Source organism: Stigmatopora nigra, chromosome 2, assembly GCF_051989575.1.
Source record: "Stigmatopora nigra isolate UIUO_SnigA chromosome 2, RoL_Snig_1.1, whole genome shotgun sequence".
NCBI classification, from domain to species: domain Eukaryota; kingdom Metazoa; phylum Chordata; class Actinopteri; order Syngnathiformes; family Syngnathidae; genus Stigmatopora; species Stigmatopora nigra.
The window spans coordinates 3762692-3782367 of record NC_135509.1 but is presented as its reverse complement, the minus strand read 5'-3'; the positions used below and the strand labels follow the sequence as shown (position 1 = coordinate 3782367).

Below are 19676 nucleotides of genomic sequence, written 5' to 3'. Positions count from 1 at the left end.
GAGGCACACATCATCAGTTTAATCACATGAAGGGATGGAGTTGAAACGAAAGTGTTATTGGACCATCTGGCTGCTATTTTGATTTTAAACCAAAAAACCTACAGTAGCTTTAAAAGTAACGATACAGGTTTTTAACATGATCCCTGACTGAACTTTTGCACATCTCCATTTTAGGTGTGAAAGGGAGCTGAAGTGTGAAATAGTGCATGACAGCAAAAACGAGTCAAAACGCCTCAACCGCAGAAGTAAAGTGATGGGAAGCTTTGTGTTAGTGATATATGGCTTGGTGATGTAACACATTGCTATTGTGACATCGACCTTGCAACAGAGTGAGCTGCCACCAACACTGTTGATTGTAAAAACCTTCGTGGGACGAGGTCCCCCAACAATCTCACGCTAAATCCTTTAACCCCTTTATAAGGATTATAATATCCATTGACATTGAATCAGCTCTGCTAATTGAAATGGCCTCTTTGGATATTAAATTTGAGGTACTGTCTATATCTGCTAAAAAAAAAAAAAAAGAAAACTTTCACCCAGATTATATTGGCAGAATGCAAAATAACAAAAACATTTTTGAGAAACGACGACTAAAGACAAACATGACGTCAAAAGAAACAAAAATTTTCAACTTGGATTGGATTGGATAGCTGTAATATTTAAAAAATACATGCCCTGTCTATGGCCCGGAGTCAGCTGGGATAGGCTCCAGCACCCCCCGCCACCCTACTGAGGATAAAGCGATTCAGAAAATGAAATAAGAGAAGTTGCAGCAAATCAACTTCAACATATACAGTAGGTAATTCTGAATAGAAAATGCTTTGAGATTCAATTTATGTGAGGCTCAATGCGAGGAAGACTTAAACCATACATTTTACTAGGCTTCCTCCATTATCCTAAGGTCTTCTTGGAGGAGCTTCCTGACATAATCCCTGGCAATAAATAGTCTTGGCACTGGCACAGGGGTGGGCAAACAATTACACAAAGGGCCACAGTCGGTCCAGGTTTTCATTCCAACCCATAAAGAGGCTACTTTTTCACCAATCTGGTGTCCTGCAAGTGTAATCAGTGGATTGCAGTCAGCTGCTTCTTGTTTTCTGCAGAAATCTCATTGGTTAAAGTGTCTTTTCTGGATCGGTTGCAACAAAAACCTGCACCCACAGCGGCCCCCGAGGTCCAGTTTGCTCACCCCTGTACTAGTTAAACCTGCTGCAAGAGCCTTCACCACAAACCACATGAATGGGTTTGTCAGTACAAAGTAGTTCTCAGGGCTTTACTTTTTAACATGACGAATGAAAAACATAGAACACTAGCTGAATCAGTCATTATTTATATCCTTGCATTTTCCTTCTGGCCATGCATTTTATTTCAGATGAAACAAAGGACAGCCAGAAAACAACCGCAGCACTGTAGTACATGGTGAAAAATAGAATATACATGTCACAATTTTGAGCCTATAATGACATAAATGGAAACTACCTATTAATATAGTAAAACAGTTTGTATCAATCTGTAGGAAAGTATGTACATTGCTATTGGATGTAGATTCTTGAGTGTTTTTTTCTAAGAAATGTCTAAGCGCATCCTATCAAGGACAATTTTCACATAGCTCTGGGTGTTGTGCTCAGTGATCCACACTTAAGAGGTGGAAATGTTATTAAGAGGCAACAGAAAAGAAAAGAAAACATGCAGTTCGAAGTACTATTAAATAGATTTAATATGTTTTTGACGCACTAACCACTCTTGCATTGAGCCACCAGATTTACTATATAAACATAATGATAAAACAAAACTATACACTCATCCAGTTTCAAATCACATGAAATTACAATTATTCATCAATATATTTAGTTTGATTATACTGGATATGGTGGAAAAAAAGCTGGACCTCATTAAGAAAGGTCGGACACCTCCAAAAGAACATTTTCAGCGATAAATCGGATAAAAATGTAAGCCAGAAATACGTGAGGATAGCCTCGACTTTCAGCATTAACTTTGATGGCGAAGGAGAAAGAAAGGAGGATGGATATTGTGTACAGTTAAAAAGGATTTTTGGTGAGTAAAATATTGCTATATTTCTAAATAATATTTCAATTGTATGAGGTTGATGTTTTTTGTGTCGCAGCTGTCGCTGCAGTAGAGGTTTTATAGCCATAAAATAGTTTTTGAAGTTTGTGAAGGCGCTGCTAGAAAATTCACGGACCGCCACTGTTTTTATCCAATTATGTTCCCTCGTTTTCACTTCATTTAATTATGGGCCGCTGTTGTTTTATATTAAACTGAAGGGTTTTCTTGATTGGAGCAAGCAGCATTTTGATTTACTTTGTGTATGTTTATCTCACAGGCGGACCAACATATAATAGCTTGGGGTTAAAAAATAATTAATTGTACTAACCGGAAATGGGTAAAAAAAAATAGTATGTTGGTTTTATGTTGAAAACAAGAACCGGATGCAGCTTAGTTAACACCCACTAATTTGGCATTGACAGGACGCGCACAAGAGTCAATGATGAGTTGAAGCTGGCCACCGGTAGCGGTGACAGTGGAGTTCAGCGTGAAACATCAGCTGCGTCACGGGACTACTTGGCTTTTTGTTTGCAATAAAACTGCAACATTTTTCTATCTGTTTGGGGATTCTTTTTAAGGAGTAAACATTTGTTTTTTTTCCTGTGATTTTACTCTCGCCCGCAGTGATTAATGATCGTTCGCCCAAAGGTGAGGTGCGCGTTGCTTCAGAGTTACATTTATTAATATTTTTGGATTGGTTTGTTTACAAAGCATTTTACTCATCGACATCAAGTGTTGAAATTTGAAGTTTTTTTGTTGTTTTTATAGTCTCTTTACGTGCAGTTCATTGAGTTTCGCCCCTTCATTTTATTTTACGGGAAAAATGACAGTCCATTACATAGAGCTCATAATCCAACTGGTAGAAATTCAACCTTTGGTCGTTTTTTTTTTGATTATGCACATATCTATAAAATTAACATATCTGTAGTATTAATCCATTAATATTTTGAAGGGAAAAAAACACAGACAAGCAAACAATAAAAGCCATTCACCAATAAGACACGCACTCAGAAGAAATAAAAATAAATAGAATTAAACTATCAATTATTTTTATTTATCAGTATATTTCATTTCTTTGTGTTAAACAAAAAGAGCAAAAGCTTTTGAGACATTAAATAAATATACTTATTCTCATATTTCGAAACCAAATGGATGAAAATTGAATGTTTAGGAGACCCTTTTGGTTGTGATCTATAAAATACAATCCTACTAAACATTTTTCATGCCATTTGGATTTGAGTTTGCTTTTCTTAAGTGCCTATACTTGTTTTTTTCATAGAAAAACTCACGTTCATTTTATTTGCTAAAAAAAAACACTAATCTCTCCTGAAAATATACATTAGGTGTGTTTTCCATTCAGGTGTGGTAGAGGAAGTCCTCTACCAGACCTGAATTAAATGATCTACTCCGCAAGCTGTCCAGAAGCTTTATAACGATCCTGATTATTTGATTCAGGTGTGTTGGTGGAGGGAGACATGGAAAACAGACTGGATAGGGGCCCCTGAGGACCAGAGTTGGGCACTCCTGCAGTAGTACATGAACTGCAATGACTAGTAATACTACAATTGTCACTGCTGAAACAAATGCAAAGATGAGTGACAGCATCTTAAGTATCGTGAATTCAAAAATATACCTTTTAGATTGGAACAATACATTAGATCCAAATATGAATTTGGCTTTTATTTTCTACATTTTCATGTCAAAAGTTGTTTTTTCTCCCCTGTGGCCCGGCGTGTGATTGGTTAATGCATTGACCCCATAAGTTCTAAGGTTGAGGGTTCGATCCCAGGTTGGTCTTGATTGTGTGGAGTTTGCATGACGTCACTAGGCTTAGTGTGGGTAGGCGTGCAGGGTAGGTTGGTTGAGCACTCTAAATTGCCCATAGGCACTGAGAATGGCCTATGATTGGCTGCCGATCAATTCGAGGTGTACCCCAACTGGTGCCCGTAGTTAGCTGGGATTGGCTCCTGCAGCCCTCATGACCCTTGTGGGGATAAGGGGTTCAGAAAATGAGTTATTGAATGTAGTAGTACACCAATAGCACATTAATCTGCCATGGAACAGTGGTTGGGTAACACTGGCATAGGGCACCTCAATTATAGGTACATATAATATGAATATAGTTCTCCAAATATTGCTCTAAATATTTTCTGATGCTTCATCCTCCCCAAATTTCAAAATTGGATTGGATTGGATAACTTTATTCATCCCGTAATTTCTTTGTCGCAATAGCAAGAAGGTGAGGATACAGAAATAGGAAAGGATCCTGCATTGAGTGATTGTCCTCACGTTTTCCCATTGACTACATCAATATTTTAATATAATCTCGTCTAATTTTCTGAACCGCTTTATCCTCGTTGGGTTTGTGCTGGGGTGCTGGAGCTCATCCCAGTTGACTCCAGGCCAGAGGCTGGGGACACCCTGAATAAGTGGCCAGCTGAACGCAGGGCACAAGGAGAGGGACAACCATACTACAGCCCCCCCTTATGTAAAAGCAATTTAGCCTACCATGCATTTCTGCATTTCGTCCAAAGTCTGGATTAATCTCCAGCAACCCCCGCGACCCTTTCGAGAATGCACGATATGAAAGATGAATAAATGAAAAGGAAGGCTGATACAAAAATCTACTTTTTAACAATCGAATAGATTAAAATCGAAAATATTTTAGTCACATTGAAACCGTGAAATGTTCCATTAAGGCATGTTTTAAGGTTTCAAGGTGACAAATTTTCTTTGACATTCCTCACTCTTAATTTGCGTCATCCTGAATATATGCATTCTTGAAATGTACTTTTGAGATTCCTCAATGACTGCTGCAACATCTCAGGTGGGATACATTGCACTTCACTCTAAATTCACCATGGTTACTAAAATGGAGGAGCGTTTCAAATATTCCTGTTTATTTATTTTTTTTCATTTTAAGCCCGAGTAGTTTCTTCAACAGCTTATTTATTGCCACTTTATTTCAAAAGTGGCTATCAGACACTACAGCAAATTCAAGTGGCTTTAAAATCATGTAAGATTATATTTTCACCATGAAATTAGATCCTAATTGTAGTCTTTTTTTCTCAAATGCCTTTACCACACCCCCTAAAATATTTTAAAGCTGAATATGGTGTCACACCCAAAATGAATTGCACATTTTCATAGTCTGGTAATGCTACCCATAGGCTTTTTTTTTGCATTTGTTGGCGTGTAACCATTCTATTATTTTGTTATTATGAAGTAAATAGCGTAGATCATCAATTCTGATTTTGACGTCACACCTATTCCGTAATACTATGTTTTGGATGGAATATCTATGAAATGGTAAAAGACCGTGAGATTTCAGTTCCAAATCCATTTTCTACATGTTAAATTATCTTAGTGCAGTTAGAGTACCACCGTAGGACTTTAGAACCAGACTTTTTTGTCTGAATGTTATGTAATAATATACTCCTGGCTTCATTGAAGCAGACGTGCAAGTTTCAGAGCTCATATACATATGTACATACATACATATCAGTATAGGAAAGTGTTTGGACAATGGGATTTACCATTGTCATCAAATTGAACATACTCTTTAAACAGAAGGATGGGCCGCCGAGACGGTCAATAATTTCAAGGAAAATCATGGGACGTGGTTGTTGTATTGCATAAGAGTGAACCCTTTGTTCATTCATGCACTCACTCTGACTCTTGTCACACCATATTTTTTTATTAATACGATAGATTTTTCCTAGAAATCATTGCAAAACCTGGAAGTGGGGCATGATGACAAGGGCTTAGTGCCCAGGCCTGCACCTCTTTGGCCTTGTAGGTGACATGGGTTCCCCTTGAACCATTCCCATGGGCTCATCATTAGGATATCAATTGCATCGGCAGTTGGATGGCATACAAAGGACGGGTCCATAGCGTTTGGATCCCTGGCTGCAGAAACTTAGGGCTTGGAATGTCACCTCTCTGATTGGGAGGAAGCCTGATCTAGTCTTTGAGGTTGAGAAATTCCGACTAGACGTAATCACACTTATTTCTATGCACAGTTCGCGATATAGTGGTACACCTCTTAATGGGGAATACATAGTTCCACCCTAGAGTAGCCCACGGAGAAAGGCAACAATAGCTATGGACATTGTCCCCAATGCATTGCCTGAATTGCCTGAGTATGTGTAATGTCTTTTTGTGTTTTCTATATTAAAAATTCAAGTGGACATTGTCATAACTTCAGCCTTTCCTTCCTTTTTATAGAAATTCCCCCATTGATGGCAGTCATGATGAATGAGACATCGCCACATCCATTTTACGTTCCCCACTACCTTCTCCATGGTGATCCATTTGCCTCAAGACTCTCGAAAGAGGCAGACATTGTCGCCGCTTTTTACATCTGCATCATAGGTCAGTTTCCTGATTTGAAATAATTACAGAAATACCTTATTCTACGAGTGTCCCAACATACTCTGAGCAAATTTTTGACTCGAGATACGAAAGAAATGTGAGATACAAGCATACGAGATGATTCCCGATGTGGCCGCCAGGTGGATGTAGGAGATTGTGAAAGGCTGCTTCTGAGAACAGCATTACTTTGTCTTAAAATACTTACTTTCATTGTTTTAATTTTTTAAACAAAATCCAATGTCAACACTGCATGAAGCTTCATCTTCCCACAGATTTAGCCCGGACCACCACCATGTACTTAGTATTCACAATTCACTCGTGTCCACTTGTTTCCATTCATATAATCAATTATCCAACAATAAGCCTCAGCCAGTTATTATTACTTATGTGGTCCTCTACTGATCTTCTGTGAAGATAAGGGGGCCGGAGGGGGTGCGGGGGCAGTGCTGGAGCCTATCCTAGCTGACTTCTGGCCAGAGGCAGGGGACACCCTAAATTAGTGGCCAGCCAATCGCAGGGCACAAGGAAACAAACAACCATTCACGCTCACACTCATACAATTTAGAATGTCCAATCAGCCTGCCCAGAGAAAAGCCACCCAGGTGGACCAACTTGGATTTGAACCCAAGTCTCCCACTGTGAGGCTGACGCGCTAACCACTCAAACGCCCTGTATATAGTATATATATGTATTAGGAAAACCTTGACCTATGAGTGTCCCAACATACGAGAAATTTGAGATGCAAGGAAAATTCCAAGCCAATTTTTGCCCCGAGATATGAGACAAATTTGAAATAACATACAATGCAAGTCGCTACTGGTTCGATAACTTTCAAAAACAAAGTGGGAAACACTCGGTTGTGAGGCATGTGAAAGCACCAAGTTCCGACTCGAAACCATGTACATCATGAGACTGAATGTGAAAGTGAATAATGTATTTAACATCTTTGTTTTTCGCTCTTCTTTTCAGGTATTATGTCTGCCAGTGGAAATGGATATGTGTTGTATATGACTATCAAACGCAAAACTAAGTTGAGGCCTCCAGAACTCATGACTTTGAATTTAGCCATTTTTGACTTTGGCATATCAGGTATGTTTACATCGATTTCTATTTTGGGGTCTTTAGAAATGCAACAAACCACATATAACTAAATGTTGAGAATTATATTTATATTTCTTTTCAACACATCGGGGTAATCACCATTAGACTATATATTGTGCCACGTGAATTAGGTAAAAAAAAATTGAATCAAAGTTTATAATGGTGGGTCTTATAGTGTTTGTCATTAGTGATTGGTCCATCTCATGCAAAGAATTAAATGCTATATTAAGTAAATTAATATTTAGTATAATTTGACATCTTGGAGATTAAGCGCTGACCCTACAAAGGGAAAATGTAATTTGCATGCCCTTTTGAAGCAGTTTGAAGGGTTCATTACAATTATTGAATGATAATTGCAATTTTGTTTACCGCCATTTGTTTTTTGATCTTGCCAATCACATTGGGTTGCCAGGTTATATTAATTTCGCCCAACTGTTCATTCTAAAGAGCTGTCTATGCTTTCCTGTGGGACATCTATTTCGATTACAGTGACTAAATACACAAGTTGATGGATGAATGGACAGATACAAATAGACAAGTTATTATCATTGTATAATGTAATAATGAGAAAACCTTGCAGGGGTATTGTCTTCATGTTTATCACACGGCACATCACTTACACAAAGGTATATTACATACTTGTTAACAGTTTTTTAGTGATTGCAAAGTTTATATAGTATTTGCGACTTCCCTCATACTCGAAATGATCCTAAAATTTGCATAATTTGGTATCCTGAGTGACAACTGTTATTTATAGAATTAAAGCTATTTAATATTTAATAAAGTTAGTTCAAATCAGTTACCCAGTGGACAAGTGGTTAGTCGGTTGGCCTAATAGTTCCGGGGTCAATGGTTTAATCTCAGGTCGGTCCTGACTGTGTGGAATACATGCCTGTTCTTCCCCGGGGTTATATGGGATTTCTCCGGGTACTCCCACATCCCAAAAACATCCAAGGTAGGCTGGTTCGACACTCTAACTTGGCCCTAGGTATGAGTTTGACCTTGAATGGTTGTCTGTCTCCTTTTGCGCTGCGATTGGCTGTCCACCGATTCAGGGTGTCTTCCGCTTGGTGCCTGTAGTTATCTGGGATAGGCTCCAGCACCCCGTATGACACTTGTGAGGATTAGCGTTTCAGAAAATGAATGAATGAATGTATTTTATTTGCAACTTCCTCGTGTAATGTTTTTCTGGTTGCAACTTCGTCGTGTAATGTCTCTACAAGCACTGGGCGGAGCGTTGTATTTTTTTCAGTGTTTTTATTCTCGTTAGTCAATGCAACTGCCGTATATACTACTTCTCATTGGCAATTGGTCGTGCGTTATCGTATTGTGAGGACATTTGTGTGTATCATTTTCGGAATATTTTGAAGTGAATACAAAAGCAAACAATCCTCGATATGTTCCATATAAAAGTGAAGGCAAATAGAGCCAACCCGGGGAGAAGAAAGGTATCAAAATTTAAAACTAAATTAGAATCACGTTTAGTTTAAGGTTAGATTAAAACTATGACTGTATAAAAGAATTATTTAAGAAAAACACCCTTTTACCGGTAAGGAAAGAGGAGAAAATATTACAATACCTTTCAAATAATACATTTAAATTACAACTTTTTGTTAAAAGGGTCCTTAATTTGGGATATCAATGTTAATACTTTAAAATTAAAAACAAAAATGTATTATAGTAATTTCATAAAATATGTATTAGGATACAGATAAAGGTTTGTTCAAGATAAAACAAACATGGATTTCTGCTCCTCATGCTCCAATTTCTTAAACAAGAATCAGCTGGTTAGGAATACTTTGCAGTTCAGTGGTACATTGGAAACTGAAAAGACTTTGTTTGGTGCCTTAAGCATGCCCATGTTCATAAATGGTGCATTCTTCATTCATTTCAGTAAATATTCAATTTTCTTTTTAAAAGCTGTTGAAATCCTTTGGGAATTTAGGTCATGTAGTTTTCTCATTTGTGTTGGGGAGCGTTTGCTTGTATAATTCTGATATGATGGCAATCTCAAATTGTAGGTTGGTAGGTACGTATGTATATTCTTAGGAATATATTGATTGTTTGGTTAAGAAAATCATTAAACAAACACAATTAGTGCCTAAAAAATCAATGCATAATTCTACCTGTTAATTAGCTTTGACTAGGAAATGTCTTCTTATGACAATGTTTTCTTTATGTACGTTTTGGTATGAGAGTAAACCTAAAGAAAACATCATTTAAAATTGGTATTTTTCTTTAGATATACTGTGTACCCTGTAATATCATATGTACTAATACTATTTAATAATCCTTTTTTCGATATAATGTTTATTGTAAACGTTGGCCTTAGGAGTAGTATGTTTTTATTGATGGGTGGTCATGTTAATATGTTTTTCTTGGATGATTTATGGGTATGATCAATGCGAGTTCATGTAGGTGGTCTGGGAACAGTCAGTAAAGAAGGCCATTATTACGGATCACATCCTCTTAGTTCATATTATGCTGTTGACTGCTTTTCTCTCATACAGCATACATATATTGATTCGTCCATATATTATAGACTCAATATGACAAGTCAAAGCTTCAGACGATACGTTTTTTTCATTCTTCACATCATCAGATTCGTGTTTATTATTGTTGGTAGCACGACAAAATAGACACAACCTGTACAATTTTTATACAATTGCCTAACTGGGAATGCTGTGTGTTTACCTTTTGAGCCCTAAATAACGCAAAAGGCTGGTGTGCATGCAAGTGGAATTGATTGAAATTGCACATTTTTTAAACTCACAACAGCTAAAGGTGACACTTTTTCAAAGTATCGCACACTAATGCTCATGTTAAATTAGAAATATCTGAAAAGATGAAATATTTCAATAATAAAATAGTTGTATTGTATTTAAATTTCACTTGCAATAATTTTAGAAAGAATTTGGATTGCGTTGCAACCAATTCAGGTTGTCACTCGCCTAATATCCAAAGTTGACTGATAGGCTCCAGCACCCCCATGACCCCTGTGAGGAAAAGCGGAACGGGAAACCAATTAATATTGAATATTTTATGTCTGAAAGCTTATTTAAGCTAACTTTTGGAATCTTGAGACCTTTGGGAATCCCAAACAGATGGGTTTTTCTGTATCATATCCAGTAAAGTTGTTACTCCATTTTCCAACTAGCCATTAATTTTGTCAAAACATTGTAGTGTGAAATAAATTTAGCATTTATGCCCATTTTCTTCACGTTTTCACGTTGCGATTTTTTGTTTTTTCTGACCAATGTGACGTTTATAATAAATTGTGTTGATGTGTAAGTTTAAGATGACAGTGGAATGCCGTTTTTTTTTTTACCAGACATTATAACCCATTTTAACTCAAGATTACAATTCTTAGGTTTTTGTAACGTCTTCAGAACATTTGCAAAAAATGGAAAAACTCCTTTATTCATGTAAGAAAAGGAGTTAGTACATTTTCTGTAATTGTACAACATAAGTTTGTGTTCTACTGTTGATTGTGGGTTGTATTTAGTTCCGTCTTAATGATAGTGTGACTCATTGTGATGTCACATGACAAGCTGCTTCATGGTAAATAAATTGTGTTTATATGGTTGTTAGTTATTTTTCAATGTATAGAAAAATAACCTACATAATATTTCTGATTAGACTACGGTAAAGTCTATTACAAACTCTTGGTGATTGACCTCTTACCCAAATATCACACATTTATTTTGTTCTAACAACTATGTGACTCGAAAACATTACCCTTGAAAACATGAAGAAAAGGTCTAACAACAATTAACCACAGTGTTGACAATTTATTTCAAGTTGGGAACAGGGAAAACTAACAAGGAGCAACAACACAGCATTCAACCGAGGGGAAAAACAATCTTAAAAGAATCTCTCTCCTAAAATAATGCCCAAAGTGTTTGCCCCAAAGCTACAGTACTTTCCAAGTAACTTCTATTAAAGTAATTGTTGTTTGTAAAATATTTTGTCCTGTTACTATGAATTAATAACCATTAATAATAATAATTGGTATGACATGGCTTGGCTTCACACCAAGTAATCAGGCGGGTAATTTCTATTGAGTCCAGGATAGTCATGGAGAAAATTTGGCAATGTTTTTGGGATAGTTTTATTGGTCCTTGTATGTATGTTTATGGACTAGTCCAGTTTGTTGTTGAAGTGAACACCCAGGTACTTTAATAGTGAAGAATCCTTGGCATGGCCTCTCGGTACTGAACGAAAAGTTGTAAAGACTTACTCCTTTATCGTTCCATTTAATGCCAAGTTGTTTTCAGTTCATAATTTGAAGTTGTTTAGATGTGTGCTTATGTGCATGGGTTTGTGTGTTATATTTGTTGTTTAACATTAGATTCCTCAAACATATGCACCTGCAAAAATAGGAGACGGACAATCATGCACACTCTCACCCATACCTAGGGGCAATTTAGAGTGTCCAATGAGCCTACCATGCATGTTTTTTTTTTAATGTGGGAGGAAACCGGAGTCCCCGGAGCAAACTTCACACATGTGGACTGACCTGGATTTGAACCAAGGACTCCAGACCACTGTGGTCGACGTACTAACTATTTACATACCATGAAGTGACTTTAACCCTTTAAAGCATGTCAAAAAATGATATTAAAATTGGTTTGAAAGTTTTCCACAGTAAAAGGAACTGTAAAAAGAATCAATCTATAAACATGAAGATGATAATAAGAAAAATTGCAACTAAAACGGCAAAAAATAAAAAACACTAATCTTATTTCCCATACTTTTACTCTGTTCTTCTTCTGCCTCCTTTTTCTCTCATGCATATGATATTGTTATCCTTATTTAAACACTATCACACGACCATCTATTGTTTTTCTCATTTCTCTTTTTTTGTGTGTCACCCTCCTTTTTTTTGTGTTACATCCTTTATTCCACTACCCCTGTCCTTTAGTGACAGGAAAGCCCTTTTTTGTTGTTTCTAGTTTCTCCCACCGTTGGTTGTTTGGTTGGGAGGGTTGTCAATTCTATGGCTGGGCAGGCTTTTTCTTTGGGTGTGGAAGCCTCACCACTATGACAATGGTCAGCCTGGACAGATACCTCAAGATCTGCCATCTAAGTTACGGTACGTTTCTATAGTATATGTAGTATTTTTCTCACCCACCATAGATGAACTTAACTATCATAAATCCCTTTTGCACTAACCCATTCATCTTTATAATATTTCTATAATATAGGGACATGGTTGAAACGGCATCATGCCTTCCTCTGCTTGGCCTTTGTGTGGATGTATGCAGCTTTTTGGGCCACTATGCCCATCATAGGCTGGGGAAGCTATGCTCCAGAACCTTTTGGGACCTCCTGCACTCTGAATTGGTGGCTGGCACAATCGTCTGTGTCTGGTCAGACCTTTGTCATGTCCATTCTTTTCTTCTGTCTTGTCCTCCCTACTGGAATTATGGTCTTTTCTTATGTGATGATTATCTTTAAAGTCAAGTCTTCGGCAAAAGAAATCTCAAACTTTGATGCACGAATCAATAACAACCAAAACCTTGAGATAAAACTCACAAAGGTTAGTGAAAGAAGCATATTTTTTGTTATTGGTGAAAGGAGCTACATGATTTCTAAATGACTTTTATCTGGTTAAATCTAGGTAGCAATGCTGATCTGTGCTGGATTTTTAATAGCCTGGATCCCATATGCAGTTGTGTCAGTAGTGTCCGCATTTGGGGAGCCAGACTCGGTACCCATACCAGTGTCTGTGATCCCAACTCTGCTTGCCAAGTCCGCAGCAATGTACAACCCAATCATCTACCAGTTGGTGGACTTGAAGAATTCCTGTTCACCATCCTGCAGGAAGGTCCTGGAGAAACGAAGGCATTTTCGAAAATCCAGGTAAGGCACTTTATTTGGATTTTCTTATGTAATAGAACCGACATTTGCCATTTCTGGTTGAATGATAGTGACTTGATATTAGAGTTTACACTTTCTAACACACAAGCAATTATTGCCACACAAGTGGAAACAATCCATATTTTAACTTCATGGCTGGGAAGTACTGGTAATAAATAGTACAAAAAGTCGTAGTATTGATGTTTAAGTCCGACTGTCAGGATATTTTACTCAATTTAGATTGAAATTAGATTGCGTTTCAATGGACTAGAGCTTATAGTACTTTTGAATGTAAAATAAACCAAAAAAGGGTCGGAACACAATTTTAATGACATTTTAAGGTTAGCCAGAGTTAGCAACCATATGTAATGCAGGCTTTTTCGTGTGCAGCACCCTCATCTGTTTAGTTTCATGTGTGGCAGCAAGTGTTTTTGTTGATTTATTTTCCAAGAAATTCAATACTTTTTATAGAAAAAGTACATTAGTACATGGTTATGGGAAATTGCTCCAACTAGAACACAATGTAGGCTTACATTTTTCACAGTTCGGCCAAGTGCTGAGCCAAATAAATGGAGTACATAGAAATGAACCAGTCAGTAAGAAGAATTCTGTTGTTTTGATCAAAACATTTTACTGCGTTGGCTGGGTGACAAATAACGAGTTTCCAATAAAAAATTGTTAACAATGACATTGGAACCAAAACACCAAAGATTTATTGTTGGCTACAGCGTCGCCAAGAGTGCACCCGTGAAAAAAATCCCGACTTTAATATTTTCAAATGATAAATTACAATAGTACTTCTCCTTATGAATGGTTTGTGTATTGTTAAGAGACAAAAAGGTGTTGAAGGTGAAAGACAATGTGGTCTAAGTCAATTATTGTGTTAGGTATTGTGTTTTATCAATGATATGTAAATTCTGTTTATTATTTACAGGTTCTATACAATTTCTGGTTCGCTGAGGGACAAACAAGAACCTAAAGAGGCTCATGTTGAAATGTGAGCGAAACAGACTGTGTGAACTGCCTACAACTACTACTTGGAACAGTTTGTCTAACTCCCTGTTGTCTATGCCCATCACTTTGCCCAATCACACGATGCCTCTGATCTACACCAGGGATCTTAAGCCGATTCCACAAAGGGTCGCAGTGAGTCCTGGTCTTTGTTCAAACCGATTAAGTGCTGACAGTTTAACCAATGAGATGCCTTCTTAAATGAGTAGCACCTGACTGAAATGAACTGATTAAAGGTTTCCTCTAGTTCGGTTTGAATGAAAACCTGCACCCACTTTGGCCCTTTTTCAAGACCGGTTTGAGACCCTTGATCTACACTTTTACTAAACCTCTGTGTTCTTCTCAAATTCATCACCTAATTCTATTCCAACACAAAAAAGGTTGCATTGTTCAGCTAATTTTTAATGTAGTAGGTTGTCAAATATTTGCAGTATAATATGATTGACACACGGTCAACATTTTGTTGTGGCATCAGATTACTATCCCCTAACAAATTTTAACTGAACATTGTTTTGCAATTACAGTATAGTGTTATCTGTATATTTATCTTATACACTATGTCCCAACTTCACTAGATTAATTGTTTGAACTGTTAAAGCTGTAAGGTACATAGTAAAAAGGAAAATAGTAGCTGAAAACACAGGCGCAAGCTAAGTAGTGAGTTTAGAATCTCTGAGGTATTTTTTAAGTAAGTTTTTGATTTAGGCAGGTTTGAAACACAACTTCTTGTCATCACCAGCCATCCTCAGTACCGTCACCCTGCTTTCTAGCCTTTGGACTACAGTATAAGTCAGTCAGTTCTCCATTTTAGCAAGGACCAATACCACAATGCCTTCTACATGTGCATTTCCTTAGTCAAACAATGTACTAAACAACAGGGTCACATATTTAAAGTCGTGAAAAGTGAGGAGATAAAAAAGACTTGAGTTAAGAGCCACATAAATTAACTTTACTGGACCACACCCTCACTTATTGTTTGTGAACCTAATAAGTCCAGACGTATCCTCTACTAAACCCTAAAATATCAACATAGTGTCAGAAGTGGGATGAAAACATGTTTGTAAGTACAAAACGATCAATGTAAAAAACATTTTTTTATTTTATTTCTTCCTTTTTCAAGCTCTAGCGACGCTGCCGTTGAATAACTACATACCAACAGTTCCCATAACAGAGGGTCCGAATCACCACCTGAAGCTTCTCTGTAGCAAGTGCACATTTTACAAAGGATAGTTTTGTAAACAACAACTGATTTATGTGTTTTTATGAACCAGTTAATGGGACAGTATCCCATCTTGGTTGCAACAGGTGTAAGATGACATTTGTTCCTTTAAGAAAATATTTAAGTATATTGATTTATTATTGTGTTGATTTAAATTACTGTTTTATAATTTATACTAAAGATGGAAATTTGCAATTTAAAATGGGTGATGCGAGACACTAAGCCATATTGATCATTTTAAAAGGAGAAAAGATGACACCATATTCCTCAGAGAAACACAGAAACACGTTTTCTCCTTCAGAATTGTATTCCTGCACAAATAGTTATTATTTTTAAAGCCTTTATTACATATACTCTTTTTTTCCCATTCAAATTGGCTAGAGTTGTTTACAACAGTCTTTAATTTCACTCAATCCAACAATTTATTTATTTTGATTTTACCTTACAGGACCTTTTTGATAAACATTCGTAGAGAACATGGCGCTTGATATAACCCAAATGGAAATTGTTACATTTATATCAAATGTAATTATCTTTATATGTAGCCCTCAAGGCTATTGTATCTTGCACTCCTACAGATCTGGCTTTAGTGCCCAATAATAATAATAATATCAACTGCACTTAATCCTATCATTCTTTAGTCTTTAAAGAAGGTATAGGATGAACTGGTATGACCCAGTTAGTAACGTTGTATTCTTTTATTACAGGATTTTCGGATTTCACAGTATAGCGAGGAAAAAATGTAAACATATAAATGCACTATATTTCCAAATGTACTTGGAATGCATTTTAGTTTCACACATGTTGTATACATTGTATATTTTCCCTATTTTTTTAAAGCAAAACTTACGTTATTGTAGTTAATGTTTTTCAATTGTACTCAAAGATTATGATACATTCCAACATATTTACAATATATCTTAAAATAACCATCCCTTTCAAAATATAGGCAAATTTCCATTTTCTTATTTGTGTCGAGGATTAAAAAAAAATATGAACTCAATACAATGCAACCATTCATAACAGGGGGTCCGTAAAAATTGAGTAAATCTTGAAATAAAGACTCAGGGAAAATATGTAAATCCCTCTAAAATTGTGATTCAATTCAGCAACACGGAGATATGAATTCCAGAGTGGTATATTTTAAAATTTATTCAAAGGAGTTTTCATTCCGGGAAAAGTGAATAGAGTTTGTGAAAAATAATACAAGGTGGCTTTTTATTATGGCGGATTTAGCACTACGTGGAGGATTAGTGTACCTTTTGAAACAGGGTTTGAAATTTCTATTTTGCACACTGTAAATCCCAAATAATTACATTGAGTCATGTGAACTCAAAGTTTTAGAAAAAAAATCATTATGTGCTGTGAACGGCAAGCCATTGTAAAGTGTATCCACACAAAACTCAGGAGAGGAACTGATATTTACAGATGTAATAATGTTTATTAACAAAAGAACCACGCCCCAAAACAAAAGACTTTGAAAAGAAGATAAAAAACGCAACCGAGTCGATGAGTACAACTAAGGTTTTCAAAGTACAAAACCCAAATTACAAATGTCAAATTTCTCAGCAAAGTGTTGGGAAAGCAATACTCTGAGAATCGACAAAAAGTATTAGGAATTGTGAAGGCAGTAGATGCCAATGGAGTGGGAAGTTAGAGCTTTTTATTTAACTCAGGAATTTCTGCGGGGAATGGGTGAGATGATGGTCACCCTGGAGCATAAGATGGATAAATTAGGGTCGTCAGATTTGTGATGACATAACGTATACGGAAGGACGGGGTAGCCGACAGGGAGCTCGCAAAACAGGTCCTGAGAAATGAAGCAAAATATCAATATCAAAATACCCGTCTGATCTGTAATAAGACAACTAACTCCCTTGGTCGTAGCAGAGTTTGTCAATCTTGTTTTTACTTTTTGACATATTTGTATATAAGATGAACATAATAAATGGATAATGAATATAATTATCTATCCATTTTCAACATTGCTTGTTCTCGTCAGGGTTGCTGGGGTGCTGGAGCCAATCCCAGTTGACTTCATACAATATCGAAAACTGGTCGGCAGTTAGTTGTAGTCGTATACAGATGTATACACAAACATCCATATTCACAATCCAAATGCCTCAGTTGGACGGATGTACAACTACAACATCAGAAACTCAATGTAATTAAATAAGAAATGAACATGTTTTATAATTGCTTCAACATTCGAGAATGTCGTCGTTATGTCGCAGTGTGATAAAAAATGAAAAGCGCATCCTGAATTAGTAATTACTGTATATGCTGCGTAAACAATTTTCAAAAGATAAAATACACAGAAGAACCAATTTACATCAGACTTTAGTAAACAAGATTAAGCCCTTTTGCAGGCGTCTCAGATATTTTTAAAAAAAAATCCTTCCCTTAACATTAAGTAACAATAAAATTACATAGAATTACTTTGTTTGTATCTACATAAGTCTAGTTTTATAGATATTTTATATTAATGTCAAACATGGAATACAGTTTGAGCAACTTTTCGTATAGTATTCTGTTCTACGTATTTCCGTCTAGGGTTCGAGTAGAGCTTGAACAAGTTTCCTTGTTGGGGTCCTACAAGTTTAGAGTTGGGAATAAAGTAGTATGTTTTGCCCCTAATCTTACAGTACCCAGACCAACTCTACTTGATTTGAAAATCTTTGAGTTTATATATTGAATATTCATACCTTAATTGAAATGAAGTAAGTACCTGAAGGGTAGTAAGTGATCCAAAGCTGTACTTTTTTGCTGGATGTGTGTGTTTAGCAAATCTGCCTCAGAGTTTTTATATTATTGTTCATTCTTTTGCTCTTGCATGTTCTCCCTGTGTATTGGATTTCTTTGGGTACTCTGGTTTTCCCTCGAATATCGTATTTAAAGTAGGTTCACCCCAATTATAACTTTCAGTGCTGATTCCTGGTAGCAAGAGTGGCTTCTGTTTAGAAATTTCAGTGTGGATTTTCCCTTAAAAAAATGATAGCTAAGAAAATTACGACGTAGTGACTTCGTCATAAGTGAAGACGCGAAAATCGAGGGATTACTGGATTATCTGCGATTAGCTAATAACTAGTTCGGAGTTTAAACCCCATCCTGCCTATAGTTAGCTGAGGAATTTAACAGCACTCTTGTGACCCTTGTGAGGACAAGCAGTATGGAAAATTAGTGAATTATTATTTTTAAGTTTAGGAATATGAAGAAATTTGAGGCAATCTCAAATATTTCATTTGTGGTATGTAACTTATCAATGTTTACAGTGTACTTAAATGCACCAATAATCCCTGAGAGTTCATATTTTGAATATCTTTGATTGATAGAGCACTTTTTTTTGCACAAGTACGAGTATAATATTCCCCCATTCATACGTTTACATGAGAGCAATATTTCGCAAGTCACTTTATATGCTCCTTAGGCCTTGGAGATTGAGGTTAAACTATGCGGGCAATATTTATAAAGTGTGCATGATTTAAGACTGTGGTGCAAACAAGTTAGACACAAAGAGCCAAAATTATAAACTATGAGAGTCAAAGAGAGACTGCACCTTACGTCAGAAGCACGGATTAACTAAAAGCTAACTAAAAGCAAAATAAAATTCCAAACATTTCACCTCCATTGTGCCACAATGCTGCAACTTCACTTAAAATATATTTCTGCCGCAGAGGCACATCGATCGCTCAATCAATGCATCCTTTTGACTGGGGAAGGTACAAAATCTGTTTTATTTTTATAATAATTTTTATTTGCAGTTATATCTGCATGAATAGAATCTAGCCCTCTAATCCATCATGAATATATTAAATTTGTTATGTCATTATTAAGAGTGCTACGTTAGTTAACACACCAAATCCATCAATCCTATTGCAAATAGACTCTCTGATCAAATTTATAAAACATTGAGCTTCAGAAGAGTTTCCAATGAGAAGGTGATGGTTTCATTGAAAATAAGCAATATTTTAAATTTAATAGGCCCTCTAAAATATAATTGACAGTTCCATGTGATATAATCCATAAACTGGAAAGGTATGAG

The 19676-nt window shown here is 36.4% G+C and overlaps 1 protein-coding gene across 2 annotated transcripts; it reads left to right on the top strand.

Moving 5' to 3' along the window:
• Nucleotides 1-2458: 2458 nt before the first annotated feature.
• Nucleotides 2459-19239, top strand: opn5 (opsin 5). Of its 2 annotated transcripts, none has more exons than XM_077712056.1 (8): nucleotides 2459-2720; nucleotides 6295-6441; nucleotides 7411-7530; nucleotides 12467-12637; nucleotides 12750-13084; nucleotides 13166-13407; nucleotides 14339-14401; nucleotides 15536-19239. In XM_077712056.1, exons 2-8 carry the CDS (start codon nucleotides 6309-6311, stop codon nucleotides 15558-15560), a joined length of 1089 nt encoding a protein of 362 aa, XP_077568182.1. In that variant the 5' UTR covers nucleotides 2459-2720; nucleotides 6295-6308; the 3' UTR covers nucleotides 15561-19239. The 2 variants fall into 2 exon arrangements, with proteins under 2 accessions (XP_077568182.1, XP_077568181.1); XM_077712055.1 differs by having other exon boundaries at nucleotides 2462-2715.
• Nucleotides 19240-19676: the final 437 nt, after the last annotated feature.